The 22,838-nt window shown below is 34.8% G+C and overlaps 1 protein-coding gene across 1 annotated transcript; it reads left to right on the forward strand.

Annotated features, from left to right (window-relative positions):
- The first annotated feature begins 5,343 nt into the window (after nucleotides 1-5,343).
- On the forward strand, nucleotides 5,344-22,632 carry AFP (alpha-fetoprotein). Its single transcript, XM_011927242.1, has 13 exons — nucleotides 5,344-5,528; nucleotides 6,351-6,402; nucleotides 7,369-7,501; nucleotides 9,803-10,014; nucleotides 11,179-11,311; nucleotides 12,235-12,332; nucleotides 13,882-14,011; nucleotides 15,978-16,192; nucleotides 17,847-17,979; nucleotides 18,556-18,653; nucleotides 19,243-19,381; nucleotides 21,026-21,249; nucleotides 22,377-22,632. The coding sequence occupies exons 1-13, from the start codon at nucleotides 5,444-5,446 to the stop codon at nucleotides 22,630-22,632; spliced, it is 1,908 nt and encodes a 635-aa protein (XP_011782632.1). The 5' UTR covers nucleotides 5,344-5,443.
- The last annotated feature ends 206 nt before the right edge of the window (nucleotides 22,633-22,838 follow it).

Consider the following 22,838-nt stretch of genomic DNA (forward strand, 5'->3'; position numbering starts at 1 on the left):
TCCTTACTCCCCTATCACTGAATTCTTGGAAATATGGGGGTAGGGGTTGTGATGGTAATTCTGTTTTCTCCCCACAGGTAGGAAGAGCATTGGGCAAAAAGTGATTGGGGGCCATCTGACCTGGGGTTTAAGGCAGGGAGGAAACAGCATGTAAAGGAGAAAAGACAGAGTATTTGGTAAACAGAATTTAACAGCAATAGGAAATAAGAACCAATGATGCCAAGGATAAATGCAGTCCTTACTCCCCTATCACTGAATTCTTGGAAATATGGGGGTAGGGGTTGTGATGGTAATTCTGTTTTCTCCCCACAGGTAGGAAGAGCATTGGGCTAAATGTGCTTTCTCTCTCTCCCTCTCCTTTCTTAAGTATTAAGGGACAGACTATGGGCTGGAGGACTTTGAGGATGTCCATCTCATGACATTTGGGTTATATCTGTTCTATGGGGCTTATTTTAAGCTCTGCCACTTGCAACAGGGTTCACTGACTTTCTCCCAAGACCTTAGGCACTGTCCTCTTTTCAGATCTGTTTTGGTGCCTCTGGGTCTTGAATATCTGAGAAAATATAAATATAGACATTTCAATAATTTTCTGTGGTGAGACGAGTATGAGAGATGTGTCATTCATTTGTATCAATGTATGAATGAGGACAATTAGCGCATAAATCCCGAGTACAACAGTCTGGGGGTAGGGGTGGTACCATTCAATTTCTAGTTATAAAGCTATTTATTTCCATTTATTTATGCTTGTGACAAATGTTTTGTTTAGGACCACAGGAATCACAAAGATGAGTTTTTGAATTTAAGAAGTTAATGGTCCAGGAATAATTACATAGCTTACAAATGACTATGACATACCATCAACAAGAGGTTTCATGAAAAAGTAATCTGAAACGTTTAATAAGTTGTCAAAGGTGAGAGGGCCCTTCTCTAGCTAGGGACTAATCAGAAATACATTCATGGATAATTATTTGAATAGACCTTAAGGGCTGGGTACTTTTTTTCAAGCATTGATGGAGAAGGAGAGTGGAGATTTGAAAACATTTTCAACCAACCAACCACCCAATCCAACAAACAAAAAATGAAAATGATCTCAGAAACAGGAAAAAGAAGGAATTTTCTCACAACCCACACATATAGCTCAACTGCTCTGAAGAAGAATATATCTAATATTTAACACTAACATCATGCTAACAATGATAATAATTACTTTCATTTTTTAATGTCTGTAGGTACCAGGTAGTTAGAAGATATTATTCCATTTATTATCAAAATAAACTTCAGGGGATAGATCATTTTCATGATATATGAGAAAAACTAAAAATCAGGTTAAATTATTTGCCTAATGTCATATAGCTAATAATTGACCATTAGACAATTAGATTTTAATTAGTTTTGCATCTTTCTAATACCAAAGTTCAGTTTACCGTTCCATGTTGCTTCTGAGTGGTTTCACAGACTTATGAAAAAGTAAGCGGAATCAGAATTACATCAATGCAAAAGCATTGCCGTGTACTCTGTACCTAGGACTCTCAGCAATAACACATACAGATTGAGGATTGTTTGCCGTTACTATACAAACTCTGGTACAAAGCTCCTCTTTATTGCTTGTCTTGGAAAATTTGTTGTTCTTCATGGTTTCTCTTTTCACTACTATCTATTTTTCTCAACCACTCACAGGGCTACGATAACTGTCTACGAACTAATGATTCCGAAATGTCTATCTCTAGCTTCAATCTTGTTCCAGAAGATAAAAAGTAGCATTCAAATGCACATCAACCTCTCCACTTGGAGGGCTTAAAGACATTTCAAAATGCAAACCAGGGAGTTTGCCTAGAATGTTTCCTAAAATGTGTCCTGTAGCACATAGGGTCCTCTTGTTCCTTAAAATTTAATTACATTTAGCCCAGTGCTCATCCCACCTATGGGGAGATGAGAGTGAAGAGGGAGCCTGATTAATAATTACACTAAGTCAATAGGCATAGAGCCAGCACTGTTTGGGTAAACTGGTCACTTTATCTTAAACTCAATATATCTGAAACTGAACATGTACTTAGTTACTAAGTCTGACTTTATCTCATTCATACCGCTCAGCTTTATCCAGCCTACTTATTTGACGGTATTATTGCGAAAACTTCCTAACTGGTATCCTTATCATAGTCTTATCCCCTTTTGAAACAAAAGAGACAGTTTCAAAATACAAATATGATTTTTATTAGCTCCCTTTTGTTGTCCATAATAGCCCCAGAAGGAGGTATAAAGTCCATTTAAAAAGTCTTTGAGAGGTGGCCAACTTTGCCAGGAATTTGCCAATATCTAGTATGTTCTACTATTAAACTTTGTGCCTCTTTGAAACTGCATTTTCTCTCATTCCTTAAGTGTGCATTGTTCTCCCTTACCAGTTGGCTTTTCCACTGCCTTTTACTTTTTTCTGGAACACTATATCCTCCCTCTTTATTTGACTCACCTCTAATTTTCTTTCAGATCTCCACTAAGATGTTACTTCCTCTAGAAAGCCTGACCTGACCCCTCTAAAGATGCCTGGAGTTCCTCTTTTCATTCTACTTATCACAGCATCCATCACACCATGTTGTGATTACTGATATAATTGTCTGTTTCTCTGATTAGGCAGTAAGCTCAACAAGAGCTAGATGGTGCCTGTCTCTTGTTGCTGATTATTTCCATCCAAAAACAGTGCCTGGAATGCAGACTTAACATTTTGTTGGACGAATAAATAAAACCCCATCTATGGAGTGCTACTTTGTGCAAGACCCAGTTCTGAGGCAATTATATTTATTGATGTATTTAATTCTCATTTAACCACGAAGGAGGTACTATCACATCCTCATTTTATAGATGATAAAGATAAAGCCCAGAGAAATTAATTAACTCACCCAAAGTCATGTAACTAAGTGACAGGGCAAAAATTCAAACTGTTTCCCAACTTTACATGATTAATACTGTGCTATACTGCCTCTCTGATCATATGGCATGGAATGGCAGACATCTGCTCGGTAAGGCAGAATATGGAAGGAGATTGGAGGACGACACAAATGCAGCATAACATCAGAGGAAAAGTCCAAATAGGACCTGGACTGATAGAAAAGTTATTACTCCTGGTGTAGTCTCATCGACATCTTGATGAACTGGTGGCTGACACAACCCACATTGGCTTGATGTGTACATATTATTTGTAGTTATGTGTCTATTTATATATATATATATTTGTAATATTGAAATAGTCATAATTTAGTAAAGGCCTACCTTTTGCCAGGCATTTTTGCATTTGTCCCCTCTAATCTTTTGATGAGATGATCAGATTGGATTACTTGGCCTTGAAGATTATATATCTATATCTATATCTATATCTAATATATATATATCAGAAAACCTGAAATATGTTTTGTAAAGTTAAAAAGATTTCAGATGTTATAGAATCTGGGATTTGCCAAATGTAACCCTTTTCTCTACGTTAAACCCATGGTTGGAACAAATACATTGATTATTCATTCAGCAAATGTTGCTGAGTCCTGACTATGAACCAGGCACTGTGAAAGGCTTTGGGATATTTTGCCCATGCTTGGGCAAGCTTATGTAGTTTGCTTCATAAAACTCCATTTCAGTTCTTCATAACTAATACTTCGTGACTATTGCTTTTCAGGTATTCCTTCCTAACAAATACTTTGGCTTTCATATATTTGAGTAAAGTCCCCCTTGAGGAGGAGTAGAAGAACTGCACTTTGTAAATACTATCCTGAAATCCAAATGGATAGACAAGGATGGTGCTACCTCTTCCTGGAGAGTATGTGAGCAAGGCCTGTTTTGTTAACGTGTTCCTTAGGAGACAAAACCTAGGAGAGCCACACATAGCAGAAAATGAGAAAAACCTAATAAATGAATGGGAATTTTACTCGATTAGCCTTGAAGACCTTGTTTATACTATGATAAATGTATTTGCTGGAAGTGCTACTGATGGTAAACCCTTTTTGTTTAAATGTGTGCCCTAGTAGCTTGCAGTATGATCTATTTTTTGAGTACTGTACTTAGCTTATTTAAAAATTTTATGTTTAAAATTGCATACTGCTCTTTCACTGAAGAAGTTTTGAGAGAGAGATAGAATTAAATTCACTTACCTTACCATCTAGAGAAACCCAATGTTAAAACTTTGCTGTCCATTATTTCTTTTATTGAACACTTTTTTTAGAGGGTGGGAGGAGTAAAGAGGAGGTACAAAGATACACAAATGAGACCACTCTCTATATATTGTTTTGTCCTGTTTTTCAGTTAGCAATATATTATGAGCACATTTCCATTTCATTAAATATTCTTCCACAAAGTTATTTTGATGACTGTATATCATCTTACTTTATGAATGTACCATATTAATTTATTTCCTGGTGTGGATCATTTGGTTTTATAATCTTACCTTTAGAATAATGAAACACCTGTGAAGCTTTAGAAAATACTGATGCCTGGGTCCCAACTCCACAGATTCTGATTTAACTGGTCTGGGTTACAGACTAAGCACTGGGAATTCAAAAGTTCCCCCAGTGATTCTAATGTGTAGCCAAGATTGGGAACCCTCATAGACAGGGATAATAGGAGGTGAACCACTCTTAGCATCCATCATTTAGTATTAACATCATCATCTTGAGTTGCTAAGTGAATGGTGCAGCTGATCCACTTCATAAAGACACATGTGCAAATAAAATTATTACAGGACTTGGTTTATTAGGGCTTGTGCTCTAAGTTTTCTATGTTAAGCCATATATCACATACTAAATACTTTAAAATGTACCTTATTGACATACATATTAAGTGAAAAGTGTTTTTGAGCTAAACAATGACAGAAAAATTATCAAGCAATGATAATTTGAAATGAATTTATTATCCTGCAATGTAGGGACAAGTCATTTCTTTGAATTTTCTGTAGCTTGAGAATATTAGTTATATTTGCAAAATGAAGAGTCTGAATTGGTCAGACCATGTCTTGTGTGTCTGGCATGTAATAGGCATTTGATAGTTTTAAAGAATTAATGTATTAGATGAATTGCATACCAAATCTGATGTCTTTTCTTTATGGCTTCATTAACTTCTTAATTTGAGAGGAATTAATTAATCTGCAACTTAGGGACAAGTCATCTCTTTGAATATTCTGTACTTTGAGGAGACTATTTGTTATATTTGCAAAATAAAATAAGTTTGCAAGTCTTTTTTTCTGCCCCAAAGAGGTCTGTGTCCTTGAACATAAAATACAAATAAGTGCTATGCTGTTAATTATTGGCAAATGTCCCATTTTCAACCTAAGGAAATACCATAAAGTAACAGATATACCAACAAAAGGTTACTAGTTAACAGGCATTGCCTGAAAATACTATAAAAGAATTTCAGCACGATTTTCCGTATTCTGCTTCTACCACTGCCATTAACAAAATAACTAGCAACCATGAAGTGGGTGGGATCAATTTTTTTAATTTTCCTACTAAATTTTACTGAATCCAGAACACTGCATAGAAATGAATATGGAATAGGTGAGACATTTTGTGTTTTTCTTGTCTTTTCTCTATATCAAAATTTTTAAAATTATAAAATTTGCATTTATTCATTTGTCTTGATTTATTTATCATGTTTATTATTCCACATGGAGAAAAAATATTTAACTGGTGGATATATTTAAATGAAAGATAAACTTGTAACTTTACAAGAGGTTTACAAAATTATAGCAGTGTTTAATGTGACAAATGAATGGTTTGTATGTTTCATGTTGAATTAATTTTTACACATTTATTTAATTGGTATGCATATTAACTTTGAAAAATTATATATATACATATATGTACCTATATGTGAATGTAAATAAAATTTTATATGTGAAGAAGCCAGAATTGTGCTCCTTCACATAAAAAACTCCCTCAGACTAGTAAAATAAGTAACATCTTTATTTTTAATACAGAAAATAGGTCGTTATTTGATGGTCTGAAGAAGAAACACTGTGACTGGGATGTGAATGGCAAACTGTAGTATAACTATGTTCAGAAGAATGCCTGAAATATATTTTTAACCATTTAACTTTCAGGACAATTACAGCACTACAGTACAGGGAAAAACTAAACAACTGGAAGACAAAATCTGGGTTTTAGTGATAGGTCTACTATAAATTATGCCTGTTAACTTCATTCCTTAGTTTTCCAGTTTTCTCAAGTATAAAATTAAGATGCTTAGGTTATCCCTAATGTTATTTTAGTTCTGAAACTGTACAGTTCTAACTGAAATACAAACATTCATATGTAACAATGATTACTTTCCTGGTTGCAGTTGAAAATATGTTTCATAAAGTTTATTTTGCTTTCCAGCTTCCATATTGGATTCTTACCAATGTACTGCAGAGATAAATATAGCTGACCTGTAAGTTTTGCTTATAGAAATCTACTTTAAATGTGTAAAGCAAGGATAAGTAAATACTTAAATAAAATTGGGTAGCCCTGTGAGTTCTTAAAAGCACAAAAGCAATTTGGACAATTTCAAGAAAAGTTACACATACTGAATATCAACTTAATGTTGAAGATGTTAAACCATTGACTAATGTCTTAGACATTAACTTCTCCATTCCTTGAAATCCCATGAGGCAAACCAAATCAGATTTCAGAAACTGAAGATTAGTGTCTGATCAGTGACAGCCATATACTAACTCAGGAATTTTTCTCCTCAGTATCAACAGGGTGATATTATAATGTTTTCTTTTCTGTATACTATTTAAATCTTACCAGCAAACCATAGGTGATAAAATATTCTATTTTCCATTATTTGTGGAGAGTATGTTAGTCTCTTGGATGTCTTTCCATCCCACATTTTTAAAATTTCTAACAAAGAATTTAAAGTAGTGTGTTGCTGTTACTCCTTGCACATCCAAACCTGCATAAGGACTGCTTTGAGTCAATCCATGAGCACTATAGTCTCGGGTTTTAGACCTTGCTCATACTGGGAGTAGACACTGTTAGAGGTCTGTCTAATTACTTTTTTTTTTTTTTTTTTGCTTAAATTTAAAAGTAACCGTAAGGAATATAGATACCCTCAATTATGGGTGCATTGCAGTAGATGGATAGTTACAGAAGGAGGAACCACTCTTATGGGAAATCCACATAATTATTTTAGCCTTTAACATCTATATGTATATTTATGGTAAAGGAAAACAAGAAAAAGACTGAAGTTTCTTCTCAGATGACTAGAAGCTAATTTTACAAATCAAACGTCTAAACAGATTACAACATAAATAGAAAAGAAAACACACCAAACAAACAAAAAACTATACTTGAGAAAAATAAGCTTGCTACAGGTCTGTTCTTTAAGGATTCACATGTATTTTTGTTTCAGGGCTACCATATTTTTTGCTCAGTTTGTTCAAGAAGCCACTTACAAAGAAGTAAGCAAAATGGTGAAAGATGTATTGACTGCAATTGAGAAACCCACTGGAGATGAACAGTCTGCAGGGTGTTTAGAAAACCAAGTGAGTGAATAATTTCAAAAAAGCATTGTGATATTTGACTAAAATTTGGCATGCTGAGGGGAAGATACAAAAATAACAATGAAAAATGCATTTAAATATTTGAAGAGCTATCGTATGAAAGAGGGATTAGGTTACTTCTGAATTGCTAAGGAGAGCGGAAGAGAACAATAGGTAGCTATTGTAAAGAGAACATATAAATATGATGACTAAGAGCTAAGGTTCTGAAATAAGATTATCTTGATGACTATGGGCGTATTAACTTTTTTGAGCTTTGGTTTTCTCATCTATAAAATAAGGGATAAAAATAGCTCCCATTTCAGAGTTAGTATGGAAATTGATATAACAATAGTAGTAACTAACTTTTATTATACACACAATGTGACTGGCATTATTCTAGGAAACATAATGTGTACATTGATAATAAAAATATTTTACGACATAGGGGATAGATAGCAGTGATGAATCAGAATGGTTGTCCAGTGAGTCAAGAGATGCTGGCTGGGGCTTCTGGGCAGGATATCAGCTTTGCTTACCTATATTCATTTATTAAACATTTAAAATAATGCTTGAAGATAGATGCTAATCTTCCAGTTGAGGAAGTTGAGGTGCAGAGAATTTAAGTGACTTTCGTAAGGGAACCACCAAATGGCAGAGCCAGGATTTGAACTAGACCATCTGGCTTGAAACTGACAGTCTTAGTAGCTTCATTACACTATAAGTATAGTGAATGTAAGATGCATAGCACATCGTTAGGGTTGCCAGGGTTAGCAAACAACAACAAAACATAATACCCAGTTCAATTTGAATTTTAGATAAACACTAAATACTTTTCTTAGTATAAGGATATTTCAATGTAGAAACTCAACAAATAACATTTATCATTATTTATTTTATCTTAACATAGAAACAAACTTTATAGTGATTAGAACTCTCCAATTATAAACCAACATGCCCAGTGAATACTTTATTACGGTGGGATTAATTAGGTGGCCGAAAGACAATGTACCTGGAATATCATAGAAGAGATGCCCTTTTAAATATATGGTTTAAGTACTTTCCAATTTTGAAATTTATGATTTGACAAAGATTTCTGTTTTGCATCTCTATTTTTGTCTTATTCTGATAATCTTTTCAAAATGTGCATAAAAAACACAAAATACATTATCTATTGCAACTTTACATCCAATTAGAGGTCCGAGGTAATGTTACAGATTGCTGATTTATTCTTTTAAATGTAAAGGTCTACCTTTTAAATGAGGATTGGGAATTAGAAATCTTATGTAAGCATTCCAGGATTCTCTAAATATTACTGTAGCAGCTATAAAAGCTGCATAAAAGTTTCCTCAGATGCATGAAACACATGTATTTATCGAGGCTTTCTGTGGAATATTGGTGCTGTCATCTGAGTTTGGTAAGAGTAAGTCACAGACAAGGAAGCACATACATTTTAACAGATTTTAGCTAAATCTGCAATTATGACCAAGAAAAGTTTTAAAAAAACTTTTTAAAAAAAGTTTTTAAAAAATCATTTTTCCAGTTTAAAATCCAACCATTTCATTTCAAAATCATTTTTATTTCTAATTAAAAATAATATGCAGTTTTTTATTGCCTTGTAAGGATGGCATGTAAAATGAGCATTGATGTTTGAAATGTGGTATGTGTATATGAACATATATGTATATACCATAACATATGCATATGTATTTGCAATTCCGAAAGTTACATCTTTAATGAGAATAATGAAAATATTATTTTGCTCAGTTCCTTTTTTATTTATATTTAAATTTAAAGTTGTGTTGTACATGTGCAGGATTGTTACATAGGTATACATGTGTCATGGTGGTTTGCTGCACCTACCAACCCATCACCTGGGTATTACGCCCAGCATGCATTACCTAATTTTCCTCCCTGCACCCCACCCCCTGACAGGCCCCAGTGTGTGTTGTTTCCCTTCCTGCGTCTATGAAACATGGTTTATATATTTACAAAAGCTTATATATCTTATTCCAAATTTGTGATAACACCAAAAGGAAAAACAAAATAATTCAAAATTGAGAAAGGGAAACAAAATATTGCATGGCTTTTTTCCTTTTATTGTTTGGAGATTAAAGTTTCATTTTCCATAAGGCAGCAAAGAAATCTATTTCATCAGGCGGCTAAAACAAAATACATTAGAATCTGTATGGAAAATTTTTCAGAATCTATAGTTCTGATTTTAGACATTAAAAAATGTTTCATGTGTCTTATAGATTTTTAAAGCAAAGTTAGTGTATTTCACTAAACACAAAATATTTCTTGTAGCTACCTGCCTTTCTGGAAGAACTTTGCCATGAGAAAGAAATTTTGGAAAAGTACGGACTTTCAGACTGCTGTAGCCAAAGTGAAGAGGGAAGACATAACTGTTTTCTTGCACACAAAAAGCCCACTCCAGCATCCATCCCACTTTTCCAAGTTCCAGAACCTGTCACGAGTTGTGAAACATATGAAGAAGACAGGGAGACATTCATGAACAAGTAAGGATCTGGTTTAAAGGTAGATGCAAACCTCAGAAACACAGCAATGGCAAGCCTAATTTGGTATTTTTGCAATGTACTCATGTACTCCCAGTAAGAGGTATAATGTTTGTTTGGTGTTGTGTCTGCTGAGGTCCCAGGCAAGGTAATTAGGAGAGCAACATTTAGTGTAACTTTGTTTCCATAGCATGCTAGATGTAGTACAGACCACAGGACAGACCTACCAGAGGTTCCATTAGTCCCTTGAGAGATATACACTTTGTTTTCTTCTTCTTTTTCCTTTTTACCCCTTCTACTCTCAATTTTACCTTGTTCAAGAATATATTAGTATTGCACAAAATTGATGCTTTCCAGAGCCATATATTGGTGTTTTGTATTCACCTAAGTGCCTAGAAATGAAAGTTAGAGATCCAAGCATGGTCAAGATACATAGACATGGCAAAGGTTTACTGAACACTTAGGATGTTGTGGAAACACGTCTGCTTGCACAGAGCAGTTGGATTAACACTCACAAACAACCTTTGAAGCCTCCTTCTTCTCTTCCTCTTCATTCTTCTTCTTTCCCCCATTTTGTTGATAGGAAATTGAAGGTAGGAAGGCTAAAACAACTGGCTAAGGGCACACAGCTAGTACATTTGAGCCCATGTTCTCTGTTGGAGAAGCCTGTATGTAACTCTTCAGCACTTCTGCCTTCCATGTTACTTCCTAAACCAGATAAATAGAGAGACTGCCCTTAGAACATCTGTGCTATGGTGACTATCCAGGTGCATAACCCCATTCTGCACTGACAAGGGATACAATGTGCATCTTTCTGTTGCACTTAGCATACGTCTGGCTTTGCTGATCCCTGAAACATATCTGAGTAGGCTTATTGAAAAGGACCTTTTAATAAGAATCATAGTTAGCATGTCTGCCTCTTTTCTCCTCATAATAGAATCTGGTACCATCTGTCAGATATTTCTCCCCCCAGCATCTTTAGTGAGGAAACTTTGGCAACATGTGGAAAAAATATAACGATTTTCCCCTTAGAAACAGTAAAGACAAAGTCAAATGCTTTTGTTGTTGTTATTTGAATCTTTAAGCAAATCCTAGAGTCCAGTTCCAAGCAGTAGTAGTCCTATTTTTAGGTGTTTATAAATCTTCCGGCTCTGTTCTATTTCACAGATTCATTTATGAGATAGCAAGAAGGCATCCCTTCCTGTATGCACCTACAATTCTTCTTTTGGCTGCTCGCTATGACAAAATAATTCCATCTTGCTGCAAAGCTGAAAATGCAGTTGAATGCTTCCAAACAAAGGTATCATATTTGTGTGGATATCTGAACCAATACTGTAGTCTGATTATGACTCATTAAAAAAAACAAAGTTAAAAATGAAAATGTGCTTAATGTGAAGAGTTTCATTTCTGGAATAGAGAAATAGTTCAGCAATCTGATACTCTTTGTGTGAACAATACTGGATTTGCTGGTTTTTATTATCTATTCATTAAGTCAACAATAATTTTATTATTAGGGAAGTGAGTTTGATGGGATAAAGAAGGAAAGACAGAAAGAGAGAAAAAGAAAGAGAGGGTGCTATAAATGAGAGCGAGTAAGTGAAAGAAAACAGAGAAAAGGAGAAGCAGAGGAGAGAGAAAAAATAAAGGACAACTATGATAAATGCTTTATACTCACTGTTTTTTTAATCCTTAGAACAAATTTGAGGTGTAAGTATTTTTGTGCTTTAACAAACTAGGAAAGAGGTTTAGAGAAGAAAATTTTTTTTAGGTTTAGAGAGGTAGAATAATATCCACCATCAACTACTTGCCACCAGCAGTCCTACAACAAAAATTTCTTAAGAACTGTGACTACTCTTAGTGTCAAGCTGTGATACAATTGTATTTTTTGTAACTGAGGAGACATTTAAGAAATTAGCAGGCTTCAATTTGTCTTTAAGCTGTTTAAAAGTACAGTTTTTCATTGAAGATCCCCAGTATAAAAGTTATGTTTTTGTTTCAAGATATTTTGAGTAAATTTGTCTGGCACAGATGCATATAAACTAACCTAAAAGAATAAATGAGTCAATAATATTCTGCAATAATATATGGCATTTATAATTTTTAGTAAAAAACATATTTTATGGAATTTCATTTTACCTATACTTGTTGTTTTTCTAAATATTAGAGCTCGTAAAGAAAATATTAGTATATGCTTTCATGACATCTTGTTTCTTCTACATCTAGGCAGCATCAATTACAAAAGAATTAAGAGAAAGCAGCTTGTTAAATCAACATGCATGTGCAGTAATGAAAAATTTTGGGACCCGAACTTTCCACGCCATGTAAGTTCAAGCTCTATCTAGGGAAGAGGGTGAGAGCTATAGAACTACCCTTTTGCAATTTGGGTTCGTTTTTCTAGTTGTTGCTGTTTTAGAGAATGAAGACCCCTTTGAGACCCCTTTGATGAGGGCTAATGGGATTAGAACCATGAACTCATAGGATCAGAAGGAAGCCAATGGATAAGTCAGTTTAACACTTACTAAAGCCTAGCTGAGATAATACATGGAAAAGAGTTTTAAAGTTTATGTTATTTACCTGTTCTTTAAGACACTTTAAGTTCTGGTCTGCAGTCAAATTATACTTCATCACTAGATCATATTTTTCTAGCTTTTCTACAAAATAACTCAGCCTTCACTGAGTATCATTTAAAACTTTTGCCTTAACAAGAAATTCTTTACATTAATTGTGTTTCTTAACCTTCTATAAGGCTCTTTATGGCATTTATTGCTTCCCATAAAAATATTCCCTTGAGGCAATAATATTAGAATCTAGTGTCAGGAGAAAAGAACATTTTAAATTATATAACTGATTTAAAGTACTCATCAACTCTCTTATGATGAAACATTTCTAGTATATGAAAATATCTGAGCTGCTAATCGAATAGTAGTACGTATATATATTCAGAGTTTAGTTGATTGCTGTTTGGTTAAATAACACTTTAAAACATATTGTAGACAATGGAAATCTATAATGAAGTTTTTATTAATGGAATTAGTTCTAAAGACTGAAATTTCTTCCTGTAAGAAGTCAGATTTATGCCTTAACTACCCTCCAACTCAATTAGAAATTGAAAGATTAATTTACTACTTACTTCATTTAAATTTATCTTAGTAATAAAATAGAAATTGAGATAGTATTATAATAACCTTATCTTTTGCTATCCATAAGTGAAAGCTAAGTGGTCTAAATTTATAGAGAAGATCCATCTTTATCAGAAGCAGGAATAGCACTATCTTCTCTAGGAGCAGTGGTTTTACAAAGACAACTCTTAAAATTTAATGAAATATGCAGAGGAAACCAGAATTTTTATTTCTTACTTCTTTTTTGGCCACATTACTCTCTTGGCACAATGGTATGCCTGAAATGTTTAATCTGCTCCACTTTCTTGTCCCATTTCATTGATTTGCACATACGCCTCCTTTCCTGAATTCTCAGAAGTATTTTTTACCCCAGTAAAAAATGGTTCTCATTTCCATGGAGTTTTCCATTTCTTAATTGTTTATTCTTTTAAAGTTTTCTGTCCACTCAATACAAATGCTCAGCATCGGAGTAGAATGGCAAAAAGAATTTACCTTAATTTTTAAGACATGTTTTAGGAAGAGATAAATTACTTCTAAACCATTTGTGAGGCCAGGTCACAGTTTACAGAGCTACCACCTTGAAAGACACAGCTGGAATCAAGCCTTAAAACATGTTTCCTTTTCTTTTTAAAAAACAAGGGAATTTCACTTGTTTCTCTTTGAATCTTCTATTGTAGTAATACTCTATAAATTCTATTTCATTTTGACAGATAACGAAGAAATTAATTTCTGATTTCTTTTTTTTTCCTAGAACTGTTACTAAACTGAGTCAGAAGTTTACCAAAGTTAATTTTACTGAAATCCAGAAACTAGTCCTGGATGTGGCCCATGTACACGAGCACTGCTGCAGAGGAGACGTGCTGGATTGTCTGCAGGATGGGGTGAAGAGTCTTAATTCTTAAAAAAGATAATTTTCACTCCCTTTTCTTTCTTTTTGTCTCATTCTGAAAGGGAGAAGGTTGTCTGACTTGAATTGGTTACAGGGTATGGAAACTAGGTGACTCCGTAAATTTGCAGAATTGTTGGTAGTAAAACTTAAACCATCTTTTGTTGATCCTGGTTTTCACTTTAGCTATACCCCCTTTTGTGAAACCAAGGCCCATCTATTTCTTACTTCTAATAAAACTATGAGAACTTCTCAGAAGGCTTCTACATAGTGTCTTAGAGGACAGGAGGAAACTAAGTTTTAATGTATTTGTTTTTTCATTCATTTGACGAATAAATATATGTTAAATACTTTCTATCTGATTGCCACTGTGACAGACACTTGCTATAAATGCACAGGCTGACCTTGAGGAATTCACAGTCTGATAGGAGAGATAAGACAGTGACCTCCTTGGAGTTAGGGACTGCCTTGGTTTACTGTTATCTCCATAGCACAATGCCTGGCACATGGAAGGCATTCTATAATAGTTTGTTAAATGAACAAATACAATAAAAATAGCACAAGAAACTGTTCTACAAGGTAAAAAGCTAGCCATGCCAAAAAGAAGTGTGAATAAAGGGGTCTCAGCAAATTAGAAAACAACGTTTAAAAAACCCAGTAACAGTTTCCTGAGTGTGCTCTAGTCAGTGGTGACTTAAGCAGTGTGGCATTGGATTATTTTGGCTAATCCTAGACTTTCTAGATATTATAAGAGAGGCTTGTGGACCCCCAGATTACTCTCTCTCTATGGGCCCCAGGACACACCAAAGAGATTAAAATCCAAGGAGCTTAAAAATTACTGCTCTTAGGTACTCAAATGGCTTGATAACTAGCACTGGACTATGGTTTCCAGAAGGCTGAAAGTGAAGATAAAATGCTCATTTCAGCCTACTCCAATGGAAATTCAGCTGAGGTGCTTGAAGTCAGCAAGAAACCGAGGCTGCAGGGGAGACCTGAGAGTGACAGTCCCTGAGGAGTTGGGGAAGAAGTGGGAGGAGTCAGCCTGACAGGCGACTGTACTACTTTACTTGTTTTCCTTCTAGAAGTATCTACCTGCATACTAGGAAAACCAACAAGAAATATTTTGATTTTCTTTGAGCTCAGTGTTCCCATTTTGAACTGACAATATTATTGTTTCTCATAGTCATTTTTTAAAAGTTAGTTTTTTCAATTTTTGGAGCTCATGACTACCCTTTTCCTTTAAAGTGGAAACATTAATTTCAGTATGATACATAAGGTGGATTTTGATAGCTGAACAATGGGTTCTAATTGTCTTTGCTGAGAATGTGCAGAATTTTCAGTCCCATGACAGGTATATATGTAAGCTCTGCCTCTCTCTGGCCACTTAGGTGCACTGTCGTTTTATTATCTATAGACTGCCCTCTGAAGGTCATAGTCAGTCACTGCAGTATGTTCTGATTAAAGATGATTATCATTCTTACGGAATTTCTCATGGAGCAGAAAGTTTGCTCTCCGTGTTATGATATCAGTTGCAAGTGTTGTTTAGTGGTAAATTTGAATGCTAATAGAAATATATATAGCAACATGCATCCCATTTTATTTGAGTATATTTCCCACTTATTTGTAAAGGTTTTTAATTAAAATAAAATAGGGTTTAGCTTACAAGTATGGAAAGAAGAATTGAACAAATAGGTAAGTGGATAGGAATGAGAAAAGGCAAAAGTGGGGAGAAAGCACTAACATGGGAGACAAGTTAAAATGTCTTCTTTCTTCTTCTTTCCTTCCTCCTTCCCCCCTCCCTATTTTCCTTTCCCTTTCCTTCTTTCCTGGCCTTTTTTCCTCCTTTCCTTGTTTCCTTCTCCCTCCCTCTCTTCCCTTTCTTCCTTTTTCTAAAGCTGGCTTTGAGATCCTTTATTAAAGAATAAACCTTTAAAACTTATACTTTATTTTCCCTGTTGCAGGAAAAAATTATGTCCTATGTATGTTCTCAACAAGACACTCTGTCAAACAAAATAACAGAATGCTGCAAACTGACCACACTGGAACGTGGTCAATGTATAATTCATGCAGAAAATGATGAAAAACCTGAAGGTCTATCTCCAAATCTAAAGAGGTTTTTAGGAGACAGAGATTTTAACCAATTTTCTTCAGGGGAAAAAAATATCTTCTTGGCAAGGTAACATACTCTGTAAATGTATGTTCATACAAGTAAAAATGATTATGTAGCTGACAGATTTGCGTTGTTGAAATGGAGAGTGATGGTTATGGTTTTTGAGTTCAATATGTGAAGATATTTGGCTAGAATGTTCTGAGCCAAAATAGATTTAAGTAGATAACTAGGGAATAAGTAATGGGATTTGGTGTATAATGGTGAAGCTTTCACCATTGTGACTCATTAACTGATTTGCTTATGAAGCTGGATTTTATTTCACGTCAATTTCTTTGGAACCAGAAGCATTGTCATCCGGTAAAGATTACTCATATCAAGGCTGCTATTGAACTTTCAAATAGAATATGGATATTTTTGTAATAGGAAGAGTTCATGATTAAGAATGTACTCTTGCTATGCATGTTAAAGAAAAACTTTTCTCCAAAAGATAACACAATAGATAATGCTAGATAGAAGACCTTTTATAGGAATAGTTTATTGGCTATGTATTAAATACATGTTTTATATTTTTTAAGAAAATCAAAACATGTTTAGAGGCATTTGCAGTACATTAGTTTGTTTTAATACAAATGATAGGTCACGTTCTCACTCTATTTGCCTTTAAGGGAAGCAAGTAATCAAGTTAATACGTTTTCTTTTATTGTATAGTATGTAACTATGGACACTACTAGAGGAGGAATTTGTGCAGCACTTAGGACATTACACTTGATAATTTCCAAGGGTCTTTCTAGATATAAGGGTCTGATTCTAATGTAGTAATAAAAGTAATGGTCCAATTTTCTTTTTACTACTGCCTGAAGATATTACTCTATTGTTGCATTAAAATTAAACATTTACAAATTGTTTGCACTGCTAAATAAAATTATGTAAGCTAGAATAAAGTTCAGATTTAAGAGGCACATAGTGACAATTTATTGGTGACAGAACTAATCCTATAATCTGGGAATACCATTAGTAAAGTCAAGAATTATCTTTAAGTTTACACATCCATGCACATCTAAAGCTAATTGTGTAAATAGAAGTAGTTCTTCAGTTGCAAAGGTTCTTTGCAGTAGAATTTTCTCAGCTAGGAATAATCTTCCCCCAGATACTTGCATAGCTTCCTTCACTCAGCTGATCTCTGTTCTGATATCAGCTGCCTAGAGAGACTTTTCTTGACCACACACAAAGTTAGTGGCCTCTCCACCTTGGGTATCAACCCTTTTCCTCTTTTTCATCTTTATTTTCATTAATTTATCACTAACTGAAATGAGATGGCCTATTTTTTGTTTGTTTGTTCTGCCTCCCTATAATGTGTGCTTTTCAGAGGGCAGGTATTTATCTTACACATCATTGAGTCCATTCTGCTTAAAGCAATGCTAGCAGAGAGTAAACCCTGGAAAGATATCTGTTGAATAAATGAATATAAAGTCCATAATTGAAAAGTCAAATTGAGAGATGCAAGAGAAAACAAAAAGCCATTTTACAGGACAATTTGAAGGATCACAGTCTTCATTAACAGTTTTGCCATTCATATAATTCAAATCATATTTGATTTTCAGGTTTATTTATTTGAATTTAACTTCCACATACCATATTATACAAGAATAACTAGAGAAGTGAGGGCTCCTTTTGTCTCTTAGTTCCAATAACTTGAAATATTTTTCTCCACATATTTCAGTTTTGTTCATGAATATTCAAGAAGACATCCTCAGCTTGCTGTCTCAGTAATTCTAAGAGTTGCTAAAGGATACCAGGAGTTATTGGAGAAGTGTTTCCAGACTGAAAACCCTCTTGAATGCCAAGATAAAGGGGTAAGTTTCTCTAGAATTTTAGGGGAGTGTGAAAAACTGGATTGATGTCATCTGTTAAAAATGCTGTTTGTTTGAAAGTCTCTAGTTGTTAATTAGTTGTTAGCCAGTTATATCTATTAACTAGTTGTCTAGATATTAAACTGTTATTAACTAGCAGTCAGCAGCTAGTGGTTTGCTTTAGAAATAAAAATGTTAATCGCTTCTCGGCCTTTTGGCTAAGATCAAGTGTAGAAATAAAAATGTTAACCAAAAGTTCTATGATCCACAAATAAAGGTAGTATTCATTATTCATTTTTGGATAACTTTAGAAAGACAAGAATTTGGTACAGAAAGAACTGTAATCATTTATCCAAAGATTGAGTTTTGCCATTAAATGATTTTGTGATTCATAAAGTTTTAAACTTAATCTCCCCAAAATCCATTTTCTTTAATTATCAAAATTTACACTTTACCATCTTTAATATTAACAAATCTCTGATTGGTTTTATAATAGTATATAATATTGATCAACTTTTATATACAAAGTTATGCATCCAAGAAGAGAAAAATGTATATGTAATAATTCTTCATTTTCAGGAAGAAGAATTACAGAAATACATCCAGGAGAGCCAAGCATTGGCAAAGCGAAGCTGCGGCCTCTTCCAGAAACTAGGAGAATATTACTTACAAAATGCGTATGTTTTTGTAAATGGTATTTTTAGTGAATTAAAATTATTAACAGACAAGGTAAATATAAATACAAATTAGTAACTCCATAGCTACTCTAATTTCAGTTCCTATTTCAGATTGGAAGTCAGTGTAATCTGACTACCCAATATTCTGGAAGAGAATGTAGCCTTCCCCATTCTCCTCCTTTGGAAGCAACAAGGATGACCTGTGAGGTCTGATCTGTGGTATTGACTTTAAGTTCCCCATACTGTGCAAATTTTTGCAGTAAAGATATCTATTCTGTCACAGTCTGTCCTAGTTAAAGCACCAAAATATCACAGTTAAAATCAATGAAGCTCTGAGGTTTGGAATACGAGTCAGCCTTCTGCCTGGAGTTCGCTTTTTCATTGTGACGTGCTTCTATAATAGGAGTACAGGGAGTGGTTGTTAGAGTAAATGCATCTCAAAATTGGTTCAAATACCATGTAGATGAAATAAATGAGCTGACCTCATGTCTTCTGACATCAGAGAAAAGAGTCTGTGAGAAGAAGCAAGGTGGCTGAAATCTCGTGAATGACTTAGCAGGACTTAGTAAAAAAAAAATGCTTCTTTCAGATTTCTCGTTGCTTACACAAAGAAAGCCCCTCAGCTGACCTCATCGGAGCTGATGGCCATCACCAGAAAAATGGCAGCCACAGCAGCCACTTGTTGCCAACTCAGTGAGGACAAACTATTGGCCTGTGGTGAGGGAGCGGTGAGTGTCTGCTTGGTTTAGTCCCATCTCATTTCTGCCCTGTTTGACTTGAAATAGCCTCATAATTCCCCTCTAGGGAAGATGGTAAAAACCAATGGAGAGATGGCTTTAGGAGGCTTGTTTGATTAGTCACAGTTGGAAGGTGTGAGACTCAGCTCTGGATGGCAGGCATGTGGCCAGGCTTCCCGTTCTTTCAGGATGGCTGGTGGAAGTGCAGCCAGTTTAGTCAACAACATCCGAGCCAACTTTATATATCGGAAAGACAGAATGACTAAATGTAGCTCATAATTCATAACTTAATTCATAATTTGTAACTTCAACTCACAATTTCTGCTTTTTGTTCATATATTTACTTTGGTGTTTTAAAAAACTTTATCTTTGATTGATTAAAATTAGTCATGCTATTTTAGCCATACTTACATTTTTACCTTTTGTAGTATAACGTTATTATTGTGACATTAAGAATAATTTGTTCCCTTTGACAGGGTATAGGGTACAGCACACGATAAGTATCATGTTCTGAATAGTAAAATGACTTTTGAGTCAGTAATGCCAATATTCTTTACTTCCTAATGTCACTAGTGTCATACATAAGATTATAGGATGAATTAAAAATATTTTTCCCATAAAGTCATAATTGCAAATGAAATTGTCTATTTTATCACTTTTCCTCTTGTTCATAATGGGGAGTTATTTGCTACTTAGTCTTTATGTAGTAAAATTTTTCCCCAAAGGTTAACGGTAAAAGGAGAGTTTCCTGTGATTAAATGTCACCTCAGTTGTTTCTTGAATTCCCCCTGTTGGGAGGCTGCAGAGATGCAGGATGGTGTAATGGTTCAGGAGTGTACGTTCCAGAGGCCACCAGCCTACAGCCGCATTCTGCTTTCACTACTCTTTAGTTGTATCACAGTGGGAAAGCTACTTATGTCATTAAGTTTGAGTTTTTTCATCTGACATTTGAGAATAAAAATTATACCACCCTCACACAACAGCTGTTTTAAACAAGATAATCTGAGTAACTCACACAGCACTAGTCTGATACATAAAGTGAACACAAAACATATTATTTCTTATACAAGTTATTAATAGGTGATTAAGAAGTATATCCAAAGTAGGCAAGGTAAGATTCTACATTAGGAAAGTCTTAAAAACCCGCAAAATTGGTCCTATTTCTTTTCAGTTAGGATGATATATTAGCTGCAAGTGTATATACATGTGTATATGTATACGAATAAAAGGGGTAAGTTTGTGCTATTCTTACCTTCAGATAGTGATTCTCAAAAGAAAAATGGAAAGTTCTACTAAATACACATGGGAAACATAAAGGCAGAGATATTTTTGTCCTTTAGAAGTGTGTATGTAACTGGAAGCATGTTTCGAATAGCTGACACATGTAGCTAAATGACTATCCTCAACATCACATATGGACTACCTGCTGCTACGTGCTAAGGCTTAGCCCAAACAAATGGTTAAATGCTGGAATTTACAATATAGTGTCACATGATCCTACATAGCAAATTTTCCTGTAATATTAATTGTAAATTGCTGGACATTGAAATTATTGCAGCAGTTTTCTGAAAAACTGGACCAACTTCGTGACTAATGCCCAATCTCCTTGCTTTTTTTTCTCATTCTCCTAACTAGGCTGACATTATTATTGGACACTTATGTATCAGGCATGAAACGACTCCAGTAAACCCTGGTGTTGGCCAGTGCTGCACTTCTTCATATGCCAACAGGAGGCCATGCTTCAGCAGCTTGGTGGTGGATGAAACATATGTCCCTCCTGCATTCTCAGATGACAAGTTCATTTTCCATAAGGATCTGTGCCATGCTCAGGGTGTAGCGCTGCAAACGATGAAGCAAGAGTAAGAAACTGTTACTTGCTAGCATGGAAAAGAATGACAACCCCAAAGAGCAAATGAGACTTCTACCTCACTCACCTAACACTATTGGGCTCACTAACAGAGCATTACTCCCAAAGCACTTAAAATGTCTTTGAAAATAGTTTTGTCTCAGTGTCTTCCCAGCCTCATTGGGGAAGCAGGTCTAGAAAAATTCATGAGGGCAGACAATTTCCTGTTTGTAAAAATAATCTCTGTTGTAACTATTATCATGATATGTATTTGGAGGTTGAGGAAAAGTGGGCAATCTATTCTGAGGAATTAGAGTGTATTTGCGTACTTCCATTCCAAGCACAGGAAACACATCATTGAATCTTTTTTTTCACATTATTTATACTTTGAAGAGCATAACTATCTTATTTAATTCAACCATGCCGTTTGGGTGTTAAGAAATGACATGTACATTTCAGTTCATTGTGGGAGCTCTTTTGTAATGGTGATGGTCATGCAAGTCAATGGAGCTTATGTTCTTCAAACTCCCATGCATTTTAATCCTCACTTGTTTTGTAAATAGTCTTCCTTCATTGGAAAACCCATTCTTCTCTTTTTTCCTCTATCACAGTCTGAGGTATGTTTCAAGGTGTGATAAGAATGTTGCCTCTTCTGGCAAGCTTTTCCTATTGCTCTGATTTACTCCCTATTGCTCTGGTCTAAGTCCAACATGAAAGGCTTGCTAAATAAGTGGCACAGGCAATTAGTGCTGCCAGTGCCTAGATAAGGGTGTGATAACTGGATGGGCAGGGTGTGGAGATCTGGGTCTTCGAGTGTGGATAAGACACAGTTAAGAAGAGAGGACAGGAAAGGATATTCCTAGGGGGTGGGAGGAAATTGCCTTCCACTACACATAAGTATGATCAAGTATGATATAGTGTTCCATCCATAACCTGCACGACTCCTGGCCAGTAGAACATTTGGCGTGTTTTCACCCTCAGTCTTTCTACTGAAGAACTAGACAAGGTGTGTGTGGTCAGTCTGGTGAAAGGTTGATGGAGTAAGGGTTTAGGCTCTGAGAATTCTCTACCAGCAAGGCTGTAGAAAAATAGCATTGCATAACAGACTTCTCTTGTATTTTGTTTTGTTTTAAATCACAGGTTCCTCATTAACCTTGTGAAGCAAAAGCCACAAATAACAGAGGAACAACTTGAGGCTGTCATTGCAGATTTCTCAGGCCTGTTGGAGAAATGCTGCCAAGGTCAGGAACAGGAAGCCTGCTTTGCTGAAGAGGTACATGCAGCTCATTTCATACTCAAAATACTTGCTATGGAATTTTCTGTAGTGGATAATGAAAGGAAGACCCTACAAATTTATAACTTTAAAATATTTTCAGAGAGATTTAAATTTCATTGAGAAACAGATTGAAGGATTTTAGAAGATTAAAAAAATCACATTTTCTTAATATTAGGAAGAATTATAATATTAATATATATTGATAGAATTAGTAATTTTAATTTATTTCCTAGTAGAGAAACCCATAAAGTGAATGTATAAATAATTGATGGCAATTTAGATAGTTTCTGGCCTAAAATTGATCAATTCAGCTAAATGGATAAAAG

Source organism: Colobus angolensis, unplaced genomic scaffold, assembly GCF_000951035.1.
Source record: "Colobus angolensis palliatus isolate OR3802 unplaced genomic scaffold, Cang.pa_1.0 Scaffold70, whole genome shotgun sequence".
Lineage (NCBI taxonomy): Eukaryota > Metazoa > Chordata > Mammalia > Primates > Cercopithecidae > Colobus > Colobus angolensis.

Coding starts and splice junctions, on each gene's coding strand:
- AFP (XM_011927242.1), top strand. CDS start 5,444: ATGAAGTGGGTGGGATCAATTTTTTTAATTTTCCTACTAAATTTTACT. Junction 11,312..12,234: donor TTGAATGCTTCCAAACAAAG/GTATCATATTTG, acceptor TTCTACATCTAG/GCAGCATCAATTACAAAAGA. Junction 12,333..13,881: donor ACCCGAACTTTCCACGCCAT/GTAAGTTCAAGC, acceptor TTTTTTTCCTAG/AACTGTTACTAAACTGAGTC.